Consider the following 17,187-nt stretch of genomic DNA (forward strand, 5'->3'; position numbering starts at 1 on the left):
TAGAATTAGCTCCTAATGTATTCTGCTATTTCACAAACTAATTCTTATACAATTTAATCAGATAACAAAGGAAAGTAATCACATTATGGTGTAGTCAGGTATCTTATAATCATACCTTTGTAAGATAAAAAAGCTTCTAATTCAAAGTTTGCTGAATTTATTATTAATAAACCAGTAGAACTTCCTATCCAAAAATAGCTAGTATTCCGGGCAGAATATCTATTTAAAAAGGAGAAAAAATTATCTCAGTATGATAAGGAAGCTTTCATTATAACCATACAAGACACAACAAAAGGGTTTTTTTAATACTTGTTACCCAGTCCCAGTACAACAATAAGAAACAACATTACAAAAATATTTAAATTTTACAGTATTTTTGAAAATATCTGTAGCTCAAAGTAAAAATTTTCAATCAAAATTGGTTAAGTTTTGAAAACTAAGAACAGAACACAATCCTTGATTTTATGTTAAGTGCTCACAGCAAGTCTAAAGCAGCATATGAAATACTTCAAAAATTGCTGTGGTTTGTAACAGTTGGAAGATGCTGTAAAAGCACTGTATACACAGAGTAACTCAGACAAAGAGGCAAATCCACATATATTCTTAGTTTTATCACCTGTAATATGAACACATAAAAAGCAGTGAAATTTAACATGTGTTTGTACATAGTTGAAGTACAAGAGAAAAACCAGCACAACCTGAGAGGAGGGAAAAACCCCAGCAAGCCTGGAATATCTGTCTCTGTCTGTGCTTAGTGGCAGTAGTATTGCTGTTAAGTAATGAAATTCAGCCTTAGATTAGACCAACTGGTTACAATTTCAGTCAACACCCTCACAGAAGAAAATGTAATCAAGCATAACATGATTATAAAAAAATAATGGTCGTCACTCTTAAAAACTAGAAATGTTTTGATGCCACAGTAAATGAAAATAGACATCAATAAATTTTCCAAAGAGTGAGTAGAGTTACTGGTTTGATTTGTTAAGTCAGACCACAAGAGTTGAAGTAAGTGTATGGAAAAATATAAAGGCTGAAACTTGGCATAAAAAGACTCATCACAGTGGCTTAATACTTTATTAAGAAAAACAACAAACCAAAACCAAACAACAACAAAAAAACCCAACAACAAACAAAAAAAAAACATCACCACAACAGAAACAGTCAAATACTCTAAAAAGCAGACTGGGAACAACAGTTTCAGTTCTGGCTTGTGATACTTTTATGTGCTCTGTATAGTTTTATTTGTTGTTTGTACTACTTTCATGCACAGCAGTAACAGACTGATTTAATTTGTGAATTCTTTGAATTATTTATAAAGAATTGGCACTATCAAGTTATAACGAACAATGATATGAAGTGATATATATAGGAAGTTGATCTCATGCCTACTTTACAATAATAAAATGTCATCCACTGTGATGAAATTACTCAGTGTCAAATAGATTAGGGAAGTATGAGACCTGTAATTTTTTGGACATCAGTGTTGCAAAAATGTTTCACTGTTGCACCTCATTGCAGACAGGAGTAGTAGTAAATCAGGGACTGCTCAGACAAAACCTGAACCATCTGCTAAAACCAACCCATGGTAATTTAAAAACTAAACAGAAAAACAGTTCTAAATACAAAACTTTAAAAACAAAAGATAATGGAATTGGATTAATAGTAAAAAAATAATGGTCATTGTTGTTTATAAGCAGAACAAAACCTCCAACTGTCATGTTATCGTGAAAGGTTAGATAGTTCTTATATGTACAATGCCAGGCAGTATTAGGTGAGTATTGCAACGTGATGTTATACCAGTTCAGAAAATTATTTCAATTAATGTATTACTGTGGATCCATTTCAGGCAACCATGTCCTAAAGGCCATTGAAAAAGAAATGAGACTAAATACAAAAAAAATTCAAAAGCAAATGTTAAAAATGTTACAGAAAACGTGCCCTATACAATGCGCAAACTATTTATTCCAGAAGTTAGAGATAACTTGCTTGTGAGCCACAATTTTCTGTGCAAGGAGGGAACGTAATAGTAGCTAGTTGTAGACTATCAGAATAAAAAACATACTAAGAGCCAATGGCTGTACATGAAAAGATCAGAAGTAAAATGGAATGAGTCAGTTGCTGAAACAACTTAACTAGGGGACATGGTGAAAACTTTATCACTGGAAAACTAGCCATCTTTAAAGATGTGCTGTACATCAAATCAAACCTATGGTTTTGATGAAGACAAAGTTTTGATGATTTGAGAGTGGTATTATACAAGCAATAAGACTGTAATAATTCATCTACTGGCCTTAGAGTTCAGACATTCCATTAAAGTATGTATAAGATGTACATCTTAAAAATTACCACTTCCTCTCCCTCAGTGAAAATGTAGGCATCATGAAAATAACTGTTTGTTAATAGTTACTTCAGTTTAACACAAACAAAATTATCTAGGACTTCTGGATATTATTCTTCTCTGTTTATCAAAAATTGTTTATATATACAACCAGAGGATTAATCAGTTATACCTGTACAACCCACCATAGGGCAAAGGGTGGAACAAGTTTCTTAAAACGTGATGTGGCTGAGAAATTTACCCAAATGAAACTTATAAATAACAACAAAAACAAGTTGTTCTATGAGACTGTCTTGTGGCACTATCCTGAACAGATTCCCAGGTGCCTGATAATACAGTTAAACTTCTCTTCATGAAAGAAATTTTATATAAGGATTAATTTAGGTATCTCTCCTCTACCTGCCCAACTCATTCCATGGGAAGGAGCAAAAACATCATGCTTTGACATTTGTCTGACAGATGTTTGGCTAGAACAGGTTATATAATTCAAAAGTTATTTAAATTTGGAAGGCAGACTTACACAGGCACATCGTGACTGACTGCATCAGGCTTATTTCCTTTAGGAAAGCAAACAAAAAAAATTTTGGCATTTTAATTCTAATTGACTTCTTAATTATTTTTTAACTGATCTTCCCTGATCAACTGTTATCAACTGATGCTAAAATGGATACTCCCAATGCCATTTTTATAAAACTACTTCTCAGACTAGAAACTACTTTTAACTTTTTATCAGTTTGTATATATTATCTGCCTAAAAGTAGGCCACAAAAACTCGCAGATCACTAAAAAATTCTTCAATTTTCCTAGTGCATTTTTTAAACAATAGTAAGTTGCAGTGAAAATAATCCAAGAACCAATAGGAACTCCTAGGAGTAGATTCCAGCCAAATTCTTGGTGGTATTTTAAAGGACTTACATGTTTTCCTCATTATGGAGACATACTAAGAAGTCACAGTGTTCCATTAAGAGGATAGGCAATGATGTTTCCACTGATCCTTCTGGTCTTACGTTGTTTGTTTTGCCAAGCTTGGAGGTAGTTTGCGCTTCACCTAAGAAAAACAATCAACAATACTAACTATCAACAATGAAATAAAGGAAACAGACAGGATTCAAGAGAGTTGGATGTAGTAAAGTAGCATGAACTAAGACTACACTCAAGAAGTTTCTTTTTCAAAAGATGGATATATCCTAAGAGCCAGCCCTCTTGAGATATTTATCCTCATTACATTATTTTTAATACCATCTTCTTTCAAATACAAAGAGCCTACTTAAGGACTGAAAAGTAGTTGGCAGAATTTAGATGTGTTTATCTCAAAAAGTTACTTCGAAAGCTGTATTCCAACCACACTTAAATACACTGGGTACTTTTCCACTTAGCCTGAAAATTTGCTTGTTACTATGGTTACAACATAATCCAAAAACAAGATGGAAAGCCACCTCCTTTTCACCTTCCCAAGGAGTCTCCAATTCATTACACATGTGCAATTCACACCTAGGAACTAATAGCACAGAACTCAGCATTAGGCACAGACACTACATCACTCTCAAAAATCCAAAGATCAAAGTGATATCCATATATTTTAAGTATTAACAAGAAATGTAGTAGTCTTTCTCATTAGGTTAGGACCTCAGGATTATTGAATCTGGACAGATTTTTGATTATTGAATCTAGGCAGCTAATACAACAGTCATTAAGGCCAGAAAAAGAACAAGCAAGGGAAACCAGATCTGCCTTTCCCTAAAGAAAAGGCTTTCTTGCTTGTGTTTATGAGGACCTCAGCTCACTGCAGCTAGTCTGACTGCCTCATTTGGAAAGATGGAATCACCTTGCTGAGGTTACCAGCGCAGTCTTTAAAAACTTATAAGTACTCGTGTTATATACCACTAGAAATAGCACAGCCAGGGAAATATGATACCATGGAGGCAGCAGCATGGATTGAAGAATAATAGTAATTAAAAAATAGATTCCTAGCAGTTTCAAAGGTAACTGAGAAATGGTACTCCACTTAAACAATGGATGAATTTTTAGGCACCGATTCTTTTCTCACTGAAGACTTGGGCAATGAATTCAATAAAACCCAAATACTTAACAGTTCACATCATGTAATATTTTATAAGTAGATGCATCGGTCAAGATTTTATTATAGACATACAGGAATAATTTTTTCCAGATATGTCAAATAATTCCTTCCAGATATGCCAATACCCAACTTCATATCAGCTTCAGTAAGAATTCCATGCCACAGTCTGAGACTCACAACTCCATCACTTATAATAAATTCTCATGGCATAAAAAGCACACAGTCAGTAGTCAATTACAACTAGAACATATCATAAGCAGCATTCTAGAAGCACTGTGCTACCTATTTCTTTTCCAGATTTCCACACTTTATTACAGAATTTCTCTTCTTCTTTCTTTAAGTTGATATGTGCTACGCAACGGTAATTATGATCACTGATTAAACTGAAGATCCAAAGCTGCAAGAAAAGCAAAAAAGCAACTGCAATAAGCTTTTGATGTTAAATATAAATCTTACATGAATACAAACTAAAGGTCCAATATTTAAAACTGTTGATATAACTAAAAACTTTTTGAATCTGGAATATCACTTTGAACCAGAAATTCAATTATATGCATTTCTAAGATTATCAAAAGATATATTCAATATTAGCAATAGGGGTCATTATCAATTTTAACTGCACACCTAATTCTGATATGTTTATATCTTTAAAAAAAAATCCTCATAGACTATTTCCCACAATCAAAATTCACAGGTAACCTGCATGTAATTGCTCACTGTCACGTATATGAATTCCATTTATACCTTTTTCTTTTTAAGAATCACTACAGTTAAATCCTTAATTTTCTTCACAATTCACTGAACGGGTAACACTGAAGGAAAACAGGTGGAAAACATCATGTAAATATATTCTTAGCATTACATTAAAAAGGAAGTGAAATGTGTATTCACATTTATAACATTTTTATTAGAATTCCAACATGCTGAAATCAGCCTCTTCCACTTATTGTCTTGTGTTTCATTCCTTGGCTGAAATAGGAGAATCCTATTTTTCACCTTTTTCTTCTTGTAAAACAGATACATTTATAGCTTCTAAGTGTACTCTTCTTATATAATCACTGACTGTGCTCTTAAAAACTTCCCTGATTTTCAGGAAAAAGTTTCCATTTTATAACAGAGGTCTTATATACCACATATGGTTTATGCTCAAAGCATTGAATTATGCTCACTAAAATAACTGTTTTAACAGTTCTAAACATGTATGCAGATTGTGAATTTTTTTTATAGATAGATACATTAACAATAGTTGACTGTTTTGAGATAGAGGCTAAGTTTGATAGGTAATACTTACCTGTCCCTCAACACATCCAGTGATAATCTGTTTATTTTCTTCATCGATTAGCAGACTTAGCAAAGGAAATGCTGCTTAAGAAAAGATAAAGTTATTTCCAGAGCAGACACAAATCAGATATTTAACTAAAATACATGATCCAAAATTGAATCCTCCTATTCATAAAGATGGGTGAAAAAATTCCTTACTGCAATCCTTATAGCTGCACAATGCTTTGTGTGCTTTAGTCTTTGCATTGTTAAGGGCTTTCCATTTGCAGGTCTGTGACCTGCCTTTCATCCAAGCTGCCATGGCAGCGGTTTTCTGCACCCTTTCACCCAAGCTGCTGTGCCATGGTTTTCAGAGCCCCTGTGGCAGTAGTTTTCCCTTGTTGTTCCCATGCTGTCATTCTCATGGTCTTGCACGTGAAAACCCTGATATTACAGTTAAGGAAGGTTTTCAAGGGAAAGAATTGCCCAGGCAACCAAGAGGGAATCACCCCTTCTTCCTTTCCTTTCCTTTCCTACCATGTGGTTTTAGCTTTTAGTTTCCGTGAGGTCGTCCAGTAATACATATGCACAAAGCTTAACAACCAACCTCCAGGCAGCTCATGCACCCAAAGTGTGACCCAAACAGCACTAACAGCACCACAAGCAGGAACAACCAAAGGGGAGTTTGAGCAAGTCCTGTTAAAAACTATATGGTTCCTGTAGGAAAGGTGCTATTGAAGGAAGGGTCCCTGCTGCACCAGAGATAATGCTTGCCCTCCTCCTCTTCTCTCCTTTTGCTCTCATCTTTCCACAGAAGTACCTTTCATCTTTAAAGTCAGTATATGCCATCCACTGCAGGCACTGCTAATAAATCTACATATGGTATAGTGTTTCCTTCCATGTCATATAGAAAACTCGAAAGAAAACAAGCACATAGTACTCAGACAGTGGGACTGTACCTACAAGAGAGCTCCGTTTGTATGTCTCAGCAAACAGCAATAGTCACATGCACACCCTTTGTGTGCTGTACAAAACCAGCTGTTTATGAAAGTGCGCTAAACTATCCAGAAGGATACTTTAAAGAAAAATCTATTTACTACTGGCTTTAAAGGATAATGTGTTTACTACTATGTAGTCTCCTAGAGTTATCTTCACTCAATCAACTAAATATTTCTATAATAATTTTATATTATTTTTTGGAGAGAGGATTTTTTGTTATGAAGAAGTACATATAAAAAGAAAACTTACCCGTTAATACTCCTGACTGATATATTAACTGGCCGGTAGAATAGTCCCACACCTTTAGAAAGAAAAAAAAAAACAACAAACAGTAAATATAGGCATCTACTCAAGATCTTTAAGGCAAACACAAACTTCAACAGCCATCACGTGGTTAAAACAGAGAAATGCAGCCATTAAAAGTGATGCAGTATGGTAAGGTTTTTTTCAGCATTTTTTTCTAACCATGCAGGGCTTTGTTTAATTGAGAAGTATCCATAGTGAAAATGTGTATCCAGATACGGATACACAAAGTAATTAGAAGTACTTATTATAATCTTTGCTTAGTTGATATCTTAGTGACTTAAGCTAAATTAATGAAAAGACATACTTGAACTTGTTTTAGATTTTGCACAGGGAGCTTGCATAATTTCACAATTTTCATATTGGGCTCTGGGATAAGAGGTTTTTATTAAAAATAATGATACTTTGATCTACAGACCCACACATAAATCATGTTTCATTACTAACATGACTGTTGCTAAGTGATGCATTTTATGCTTAATAGTTAAGAAAAGTAAATAAAACCAAATTTTTCCTCACATGTCGTTACTTCTATGAGCCTGCCTCTCCAAAAGGACTTCCACTACATTTATCATAGCTATCACAGATGGGATTGGAAAATTCACAGCCAGACAGTCCCCGCTTTCTGAACATGTCTGTGAGCTTTTGTTTAGCTCCCAAGACTTTGTCTTTGTTCATGTTTTGTGTCTCTTTGAATGTAAACATCATTCTTCTGAAAAGCTGTTTCCTAAGATTATGTTTCACAAATTTCTCTCAAGAGATTCTCACCTATTCCATTTCTTTAACCAAGTAAAATAGCTAAGAGAATATAATGTTTTGGACACTGTATGTCCTGCAACCACAGCAGCCAACTATCATAGGCTTAGCATGGCTACTTTCAGAGAATTACCCCTGATCTGGAGAACCAGGCAGAGAAAATGAAATTTGAAGACTTATTTACTAAGTTATTTGAGAGACTTGCAAAATATTTTCAGCTGATTTTCATTTTAGTCCCAACATTTATCTTAAAAAAAAAACCAAAACCAAAAACTTATTCATTACAATTTTGTATAGTTTATCAAGTCTTCATTAAATTAGCAAGAAGAAGCATGTAGATCTTTTCCTTCATCCATTTTTTACCTTAACTCCTTAGATCAACATATACAAAATAAGAAACAAATCAGAAAGTCATAATTATTAATATTTCCTAAAATGTCAATTCAATCTTAGCATTTTTTTTGTCCAAGGCCAGGACAAAAATCAAAATCACATTTTATCCAGAACAGAGTGTCACATAAAAATTAAATTTAAGGGAAAAAAAACCCAAAAAAAACCAAAAAAAACCCGAACCTTTGATATAGCAAATTTTAATTTTACTTTGTCTTGTAAAACTAAATGTTGGGCTGCTTTTAGAATTGTATAGAGGACAATCAGTTGTAGACTAAACTGTATCTAATCAAGGTACACTCCCCGCCCTCAGTATCTCCTGGAAGATATACCTGGGTTCACTCAGGCTCCTTGTTTCCCCTTACTAAGTTGTTTTCTATTGTCATCATGTACAGCAGCAGCAACCCATGGTGTCATCATATAAAATGTTGTCTGGCTAAAAAACCTACCAGCATACAATAACTCAAAACCATATTCCCAAAAGGGGAATTCCAATCAATGTCAGCAGATTCAAACTGAAATGCTTTCTTTCATTTCAGCATATCTGAAATGTTTCACTTACAGCCAAGGTGATCAAAATATTTTCTTTCCATATGCCAGATAATCACCACATTTAACACTTCACTGTGGAAAGTTTTGAGTACACGAACCCTGCAATATTCTTTTTTTTAAAAAAAGTAATTAATTTTTACAATAATTTCCCAAGAAACCAAGAAAAATGTCCCAATCTCTATAAAGTCAAAGAGGTTTTTGCTTAATCTTCAGAAAACATTTGAAGGGAAAAAAAGACAACTTCATATATTCACTAAATTCTATGTTTTTAAAGTGCAGCTCCACAATTTCCTTGCCTTAAAGGTTCTGTCTTCTGACACCGATATAAGCATACTTTTCTCCCATGTGCAAAACTCAGCAGCAGTCACTGGAGCCAGGTGGCCATCCAATTCAGCTAGTATAGCTTCGTTCTGTGATGAGGCAAGTCAAAATAAAAATAGATTAGATTTAAAATGAAAAATGACAATTAAATGTTTCAATAATTAGTAACTGTTGCTAAAAATTGTCAGATTCACATTTAAAATATTAATGCAATAATATGTTTCTTATTGAAACTGCAGCCCTGTATATCATCCTGCTGGCAAAACCACTACGCATGACATTTGCTTCTTCAGAATGAGTGATATCAGAGTAATGTTTCAGATGCCCTCAGAATGTTTTCATCTTCTAAGTTATTGAGATATTGTTTCACTTCAACTTTTTTAACCTAGTCTTCTATCTGGTATATGATGTTTTATCAAGCATTAGTTCATACTTGTTTTCATCTATATGAGAAAAATGAATGCTTTTGCTTGTTTATATTGACATTTCTGTGTCATTATTTTATTTTAAAGTAAGTTAAAGAAATACCATGGCTACAAAGAATGCTATCTCACCTTTGCACTTAACATGTAGATCCGATTTCCAGCACATACCGCCACTTGTTGATCATCCGGACTAAATCTTACATGAAGTACCATTCCCAAAAGAGTTCCTATAACAATTCCTCGAGGTGTTAATCCTGCAGAAATTTTATTGTTATTGATACTCAATGAAATATAAAACTCTGGTGCAGTGGGATTCTTAGAAACTTTGCATGGTGGTTATCTAACCACAGAGCTACGCCAGTTTCTGTCAGGATGATGTACAGAACAACCCACAATTTAATTATAGCAGGCTATTGGGAAGCAAAGCACAGAACTGTGCACCAGCAGGATCCTTCCATCTGCCTCGTTGCCTAGACAGGATCTGGTACTCTTTGAGGTACTAATAACAAGTGTGCCCATCAAATCGTCCTTCCATCAAAGACTGCCAGGGTCAGGATCTTTGGAGTAGGGTGAAGTGCCCAAGAAACCCAGTAGTGCCACATTCATTTTGGAGACAAAAAACCCTGACTGAAGCCCAGCAAAACAGGGATTTGTATTCCAGGAGAATATCCCAGGCACTCAGCTATTGAGTAAGGGGAACTTTCCTTCTCTTGGTTTTAATTCTTCTGTGGGAAAGCACTGAAAGACGAAGTACACTGCTAAATGTCATTACTGAGTCAGATGATAAGACTAGGTTTGAGAAGAGACTCATATTTTATGCCTTTCTTCACAGTTTCATTCTGGACATCTCACTGATTCAAGCAGGCTGGTTTCTGCAGATCTGTATTTTATGATGCTACCTTTAACAATGTGAGGAGGTATTGGACATCTCATTAAATTTTAGGATTTCATAGGCACCAAATTAACTAGCGTACAGGCATAACAACTACAGTTGTCCTTTTCTAGGTTTCATCCTAGATGCTGTGGAGTGTTTCTACAATTGATTAATGTGTCAAGATCTACCAGGATAGAGAGACGGATCACACAAAGAACTCTTTAACTACTTTGATACAGTTGATAAGAACTGAGAAAACATGTAAAGACTGTGCAGATCACAGTCTGGGAAGAGAAAGACTATACAGCATCTGTTGATGAGTCTGTAGATAGAGAGAAAAAGAGATAAAAAACCCAGCAGCAGAGAATCTGGCTCTCAAGTATCTTTGTATTGAAACTACACATACTCTTTATCTGCCTGCCATTAACTGTCTATTCCTAACTTCTATTTCTGTTTCCTCCAAAATCATAGTCCCATTTTATGCCCAGTCCCTAAAGCATTCTTTGATTCTTTATGTTATTCTTACAAGGATTTAAATGTAATAATGACATTTATTATAAAAACACTTAATTTGTTCACTTTTCTTTGCAATATTAATTTTCATAATATGTAGATTTGCAAATTCAACATGCAGTAGAGTACAAGAGACAGGTCCCACACATTAAATCATAGGCAAAACTCTACTACAGGTAACAAGGAGGAAACTTAACTGTGTTGGACAATGCCATGCAGCTCTCAATTTTGACACCAAAGGCGGACTCTAATACCTCTTGATTATCATGCCATAACAACATATTTTGGACACAGTGTCCTTGGGACTCCAGTGAGTCCTGGGGGTCTTGCTCCCTTTCTTTCATTATCCCTCTACTTTCCAATCAATTTAAACTTGAAGAGGGGTCATCACTGCTTCCTAGAATCTAACTCCATTTGTTGAGGTTCCAAAGCAAGATGGTGGTCAGGACGCTAGAACTTCTGCTTTATTTGTGTTATGTTATCACAACTTTCTTTCACTCATGTGCTCTCCTCCCAGATACTTGCATTGCTCCACAGACACACAACAACAGTGTCCAGGCAGCAGCAGAAGAGGAGGCAGGACTAGACAAATCAGGATGCAAAACACTGTTTCTACAGATATTTCAGAAAAGGCAGCATTTAGTTATACTGGCATTGCATGTTCAGTTATGCAGGACTGCTATGGCTGGGAATTTTTCTCCCCGTTTTACCCCACAGCGGTAGGTAGATCTGCAGTGCTTCTCCGCGGCTCCCCCGCGGCTGCCCGCGCTCGCCGGTTCCCGGGCAGCACCTTGGCCAGTTCCCCGGGCCGCACCGGAGGGGCCGCCGCCACCCGCCCGCCGCTGCCCCCCGCGCCCCGGCGCAGTGTCCGCTGCGGGGCTGCAGCCGCCTGCGGTGCGGGGGCTCTTAGCGCGGGGCCTTCTGAGAGGGTCTGGTGGCCAGGCTGGCTGGGCTACTGGCCTGACGTGGCTCGGCGTTGCTGAAGAAGAGCAACAGAGAAATAAAGCGCGATTTATCGCTGTCAGGGCTGCTGAATCCGAGTGGTTAACACACGCTACTCAGAGATGATCTTTTTATGGAAGGAGCAGTGAAAGAAAAGGAGGTGTTGTGGGGTTGTCTTCTAAGATGGCTGTTTGGCTGTCGCTCAGGGACTGACTGGGCATTGGTCTGCTCGTAGGTGGTGAGCAATTGCCTTTGCATCTCTTCTTTTACATATATATATATAATATATATATAATGTATATATTCTATCAATAATACTCTACCTTCTTTCACCTTCTGTGTGCATTCATCAAGATTCCACACTATCACTCGTTCACGAGAAGCAGAGCAGACAAGAAGTGGTTTGATTTTACTTCCAAATGACAATGCAGAAATTGAGTAATGATGTCCTGACAAATGTAATGGCTGAAAAATGTGGATAAAGAAAAGTTAAATGAGGCATTTCAAACTAAGATGATGAACAATACAAAATTAAAAATTGATAATGTACGTGCAATTAACAAAGCAATAACTATTTTTTCTTTATTGTTTCAAAATCACTTGATCAGTTACAATGTGACTGTAGCTGGGATGGAGTTAACTTTCTTTATAGCAGCTTGAATGGTGCAGTGCTGTGGATTTTGTGACAAAACCAGCATTGATAACACAACAATGTTTTAGCTGTTGCCAAACACTGCTTGCACAGCATCAAGGCTTTCTCTTTTTCACACTGTGTCCCTCCCCAGCAAACAGGCTGGGGATGCACAAGAGACTGGGAGGGGGCACAGCCACATGTGCTTAGCAATAAAGCTGGGGTATTGGATGAAGGTGTTGGGGGGCTGGGGTGTTGTCTTCTAAAAAGTGGGTATTGTGTGAAGCCTGTAGAGAGATTGGTCTGCTTCTAGGAGGTGGTGAGCCTTTGTACCACTCCTTTTTTCCTCTTTCCTTCACTCGTTAAACTGTCTTGATCTTGACTGACCTATGACTTCTCACTTTTGCCCATCCAATTCCCCTGCCGCACTGGGCAGGAGTGAGCAGAAGACCACAAGTGTTTATATTATTCTCCTCACGGTAAAAAGTTCCTAACAAATGCTATTATCTTCCTAGCATTAAAGTGGAGCCTGACACTCCTACACTACCCTCAGATATTTTGTTTATAAATTCCTTTTAAGCCTTCTTCTGAAATGGCAGCCTGTGAAGGGGTACGTTCTGGTTTTACCTCAGCGGTCTCTGCGTTCCAGACGCACAACCCATTGCAGTCCAAAGGGAAAGCGCAGTGCCGGTGGCCACACGCCAGCTGGACAAGGCAGCCGGAGAGCTGCGACTTAAACAAGTGTTTTTCGCAGACAACGTCTGGGTCGCGGCTTCCTCCAGAACAACGGCCCCCGTCACCTTCCATCCTACGGCTGGAAAAGGCCCCCAGGGGGCTCGCCTCGCCTCACCGGCTGCCCACTCACCGCTGGTGAGCCCAGGGCCGCGGAGGCGGAGGGACCCGCCCGGCTCCTGGCCCCCGGGACGGGACAAGCCGGCCCGCCCGGTCCCGCCGCCCGCCCACGGCCGGTCCGTAACCACGGCAGCAGCGTCGCCGACGGGTCGCCGAGCGGGACAAGCCTCCTGTGGCCCGTGCGCGGAGCCAGCAGCGCCTCAGGCTCCGCCGCGCCCCCCGCCGCGATCCGCCCCCGCCGCGATCCGCCCCCGCCGCGCCGCGCTGTTCCCCTCGACAACATGGCGGCGGCGCCGAGGCGGGTTGGCTCGGCACAGCCGTTCCTGGGCTGCACCGCAAGAAGCGTGGCCGGCGGGTCGGGCAGAGAGGTTCGGTCCCGCTGTCACGGGCATCCCTCCTGCAGCGCTGCGTCCAGGCCTGGGGACCCCAGCACAAGAGAGACATGGCCCTGATGGAGCGGGGCCAGAGGGGCCGCGGCGGCGGGCGAGGGCTGGAGCGCCTGGCCTGTGCGGGCAGGCCGAGGGCTGGGGCTGCTCGGCCCGGGGAGGAGGAGGCTCCGGGGAGACCTCACAGCGGCCCCCCGGTACCTGACGGGGCCCTGCCAGAAGGCTGGAGAGGGACGTTTTGCAAGGATATGTGGTGATAGGACAAGTGTTAATGGCTTTAAAGTGAAAGAGGGTAGATTTAGATGAGGTAAATTTCTAATATAAATAAAATATTTTTTTAAAAAAAATCCTAATAGGAATGCATTCTTCACTCTGAGGGTTGCAAGACACTGGCACAGGCTGCCCAGAGCAGCTGTGGATGCCCCATCCCTGGCAGTGTTCCAGGCCAGGTTGGACAGGGCTTTAAGCAACCTGCTCTAGTGGAAGGTGTCCCTGCCCATGGCAGGGGGGTTGGAACTACATAATCTTTAAGGTCCCTTCCAACCCAAACCCTTCTATGATCCTCCTGGGCAAGCTGAATGTGGGGCACCACTGGTGCCTTTGCAGCAGAGGCAGCCCACCTTATCTAATAAACCCTGAATTAGTAGCAGGGTAGCCAGCAGGTCCCAGGAGTGATCCTGTGGTCCCTGTGTGGTGCTTGTGAAACCACTTTTGCAGTACTGGGTCCAGTTTTGGGGTTGTCGGTACGAGGGTATTGACATACTGGAGCAAGTCCAGCAGAAGGCAACCAAGATGGGCAGGGGGCTGGAGAAGGTGATGTATAAGGAGAGGCTGCAAAAACGGGGTGCCTCAGCCTGGAGACAGCCAAGACCTTATTGTTGCTTACAACTACATAGTCGGAGAATATAGGGAAGTTGGAGCTAGATTCTTCTCAGAGGTGCTCAGTGATGAGGCAAGCTGGAACCTGGGAAAATCCAAGTAGATGTCAGGATTTTTATTGTTATTAAAAAAAAAAATACCATGAAGGTGGTTGAATATTGGAACAAGTTTCTGAAGAGAAGTTGTGGATGCCTATCCCTGAAGTTGTCCACGAGTCAAATGGACATGGCCCTGAGCACCATGATTTAATTAGACCTGTTTTGAACAGGATGTTGGGCTGGAGTCTGGAGGTCCCTTTCAACCTGAGTTACAATTCCATGATCAAGTTTTTGATCCACACCAACTTAAACCATCAATCTGTGGGCTCAGTACGTACCTCACTGCATTTCAAACAGATGCTTTCTACAGGAATGTCTGTCTGTAACACTACAAGCATTTTTGCCCTATATGAGCAGGTAATATGTATTGCCATTGACAACACAATCTCCTTGCATTAGTTTTGCCTGGAGAATGTACCAGTCCATATTCTCTTTCATGCATCCTTGCAAATTTGGATAAAGCCACTGTGTTAAGCACCAGCTGCATAGCGGTAACCCAATGCGCTGCATATGACAGTATTTCTTTTCTGAACTGTGACTTACAGCTGAGAATACTAGATGTCATGGTTTAACCCCAGCACCACACAGCCCCTTGCTTACTGCCCCTCACCCAGAGGGGTGGGGAGGAGAATTGGAAAGGAATGTAAAACTCAAGGGATGAGATAAGAACAATTTAATAATTTAAACAATAAAAAGGTGAGAACAACAACAATAACAATAATAATAGTAACACTTATAATGGAAAGGTGGGGAAAAGGATAAAATCCAAAGGAAAAGGGAGAAAGGAAAACAAGTGATGCACAGTACAACTGCTCACCAGCCACTGACCAATGCCCAGCCAGTCCCTGAGCAACAATCCCCCCCTCAGCTAACCCCCCAAGTGTGACATCCCATGGTATGGAATACCTCTTCGGCTGGTTCAGGTCAGCTGTCCTGGCTGTGTCCCCTCCCAGTCTCTTGTGCCCCTCCAGCCCTCTGGCTGGCAAGGCCAAGGAAACTGAGAAGTCCTTTACTTAGTATAAACATAACCCAGCAACAACTGAAAACTTCAGTGTGTTATCAACATTGTTCTCACATCATAGCCAAGACGCAGCACTGTCCTAGCTACTAAGTTCCCAACCATCCATCCCAGCTGAAACCAGGACACTAGAGAAAAATTTGATTGTGACATGCTGATGACAATTTTCATGAGTGGTACAGTCATGAATGTGTTATGACAGTTTAGTCACCAGTAAAGAAAGATGAATTCTGATACAGAAAAAAGCTGTTGTTTAGACAGGCAAACAACTCCCAGGAGTAAAGAACTTGTTCTGAAACATATTGTATATTTGTCTGCAACTGTTTCCACGGCTTTTTCCCAATTCTTTTCACTGTAGTATATTTTCATTTTTCAATGTTTTTGGCTACAATACTTTCAACAACCTACTGCCCGTAACATCTAGGGAACTAGCAGCAATCCAAGGAAGTATCAGAGATCTTGGACTGATTTCTTGACTTACCAAAGAGGAACTGGAATACCAACTCCTTTCCTGCAGCTGGACCCTGATCCAGTAAAAGGCAATCTGATGGAGATCACTTCAGACAGGTGCGGACCATCACTGCTTCTTGCCCTTCCAGTAGGTGCTGTTGCTTCTCAGTGGCTGAGATGCCACTCATCCAGTAACATGACAAGAAGTAGATTTCTGCCCCATTAGGACAAGGTGACTGTTGCATGAGAAGACTAGTGACATGCAAGTGTGCAATGAGAAATTTATACCACTCTCCCATGAAACATACCTCCTGGCAACATCCTGTTTCTGTGGAACTCAACGCTAAAAGACCTTGGCTCCAGCATGTTCCCACAGCTTGGGTATCCACCCGTTTCAAATAGAACTGACAGTCACGGGGGGGGGGGAAGTAAGTTACAATTTTAGGGCATTTTAGGGAAATGGCAGTTCCTTATCATATCATGCTTTTGTGTCTGTAGTGTATTTCTATTGGTCTCGATATTCAATCATTGTAAGAACAACTTTAATGAGATTTATCAGCTTTAAGATTTTAATGTGTTTTAAGCAGTCTATAAGACTGTTTATAAGACTGAAATTGATTTTAATAAAGCTAAAATTTAATAGCATCCACACTTGAAGGGTTTATGCAGTCTGTTTGAGGTAGGAATGAACAGAACAAGTTTTATGAAATCAAGAAAGCTTTGAAGACAGAACGATAGCTCATTCTGTTGATACAGGAACCTTGGGATACATACACAGATTCCTGTGAATCTCTCTGTAAACACTACAATCTATGCAGATTTGTGTTTTTTTCAATTTCAGTCCTTCAATCTTGCTCACAATTTTAAAGAGCTCAGTCAAGTTAAGGTAACTATTGATATCAACAGGTATTCAAATGCAATGATATTTTTTTTCTCTCTTCACAATGGCTTTCTGTTTTGTGATCTTAGGTCACGTTTATGCTGATAGTCAAATAAACTCACTAACTGTTGAAGGGCAACCTATCCTCCAGTAGGTATATTACATCCAATTTCAGCACAGATCAAATTATATTCCTCTGGTTTCAGGATTCCATTGTGAAAAATGCTTAGTGTGTTGTAG

At 39.3% G+C, this 17,187-nt stretch overlaps 1 protein-coding gene across 1 annotated transcript in view; it reads right to left on the bottom strand.

Moving 5' to 3' along the window:
* Positions 1-13,312, bottom strand: part of WDR27 (WD repeat domain 27) — a 130,403-nt gene extending 117,091 nt beyond the window's left edge. Inside the window, exons 1-9 of the mRNA XM_027777499.2 lie at positions 13,012-13,312; positions 12,077-12,218; positions 9,554-9,678; positions 8,975-9,088; positions 6,927-6,978; positions 5,710-5,780; positions 4,701-4,815; positions 3,254-3,386; positions 116-219 (exon numbers count right to left, since the gene is read on the bottom strand). Coding sequence (XP_027633300.2) covers positions 116-219; positions 3,254-3,386; positions 4,701-4,815; positions 5,710-5,780; positions 6,927-6,978; positions 8,975-9,088; positions 9,554-9,678; positions 12,077-12,218; positions 13,012-13,191 — 1,036 coding nt within the window. The 5' untranslated portion in view covers positions 13,192-13,312. The remainder of the gene's footprint in view (positions 1-115; positions 220-3,253; positions 3,387-4,700; positions 4,816-5,709; positions 5,781-6,926; positions 6,979-8,974; positions 9,089-9,553; positions 9,679-12,076; positions 12,219-13,011) is intronic.
* Positions 13,313-17,187: the final 3,875 nt, after the last annotated feature.

The sequence above is a fragment of the Falco peregrinus genome, chromosome 7, assembly GCF_023634155.1.
Source record: "Falco peregrinus isolate bFalPer1 chromosome 7, bFalPer1.pri, whole genome shotgun sequence".
In the NCBI taxonomy this organism is placed as follows: domain Eukaryota; kingdom Metazoa; phylum Chordata; class Aves; order Falconiformes; family Falconidae; genus Falco; species Falco peregrinus.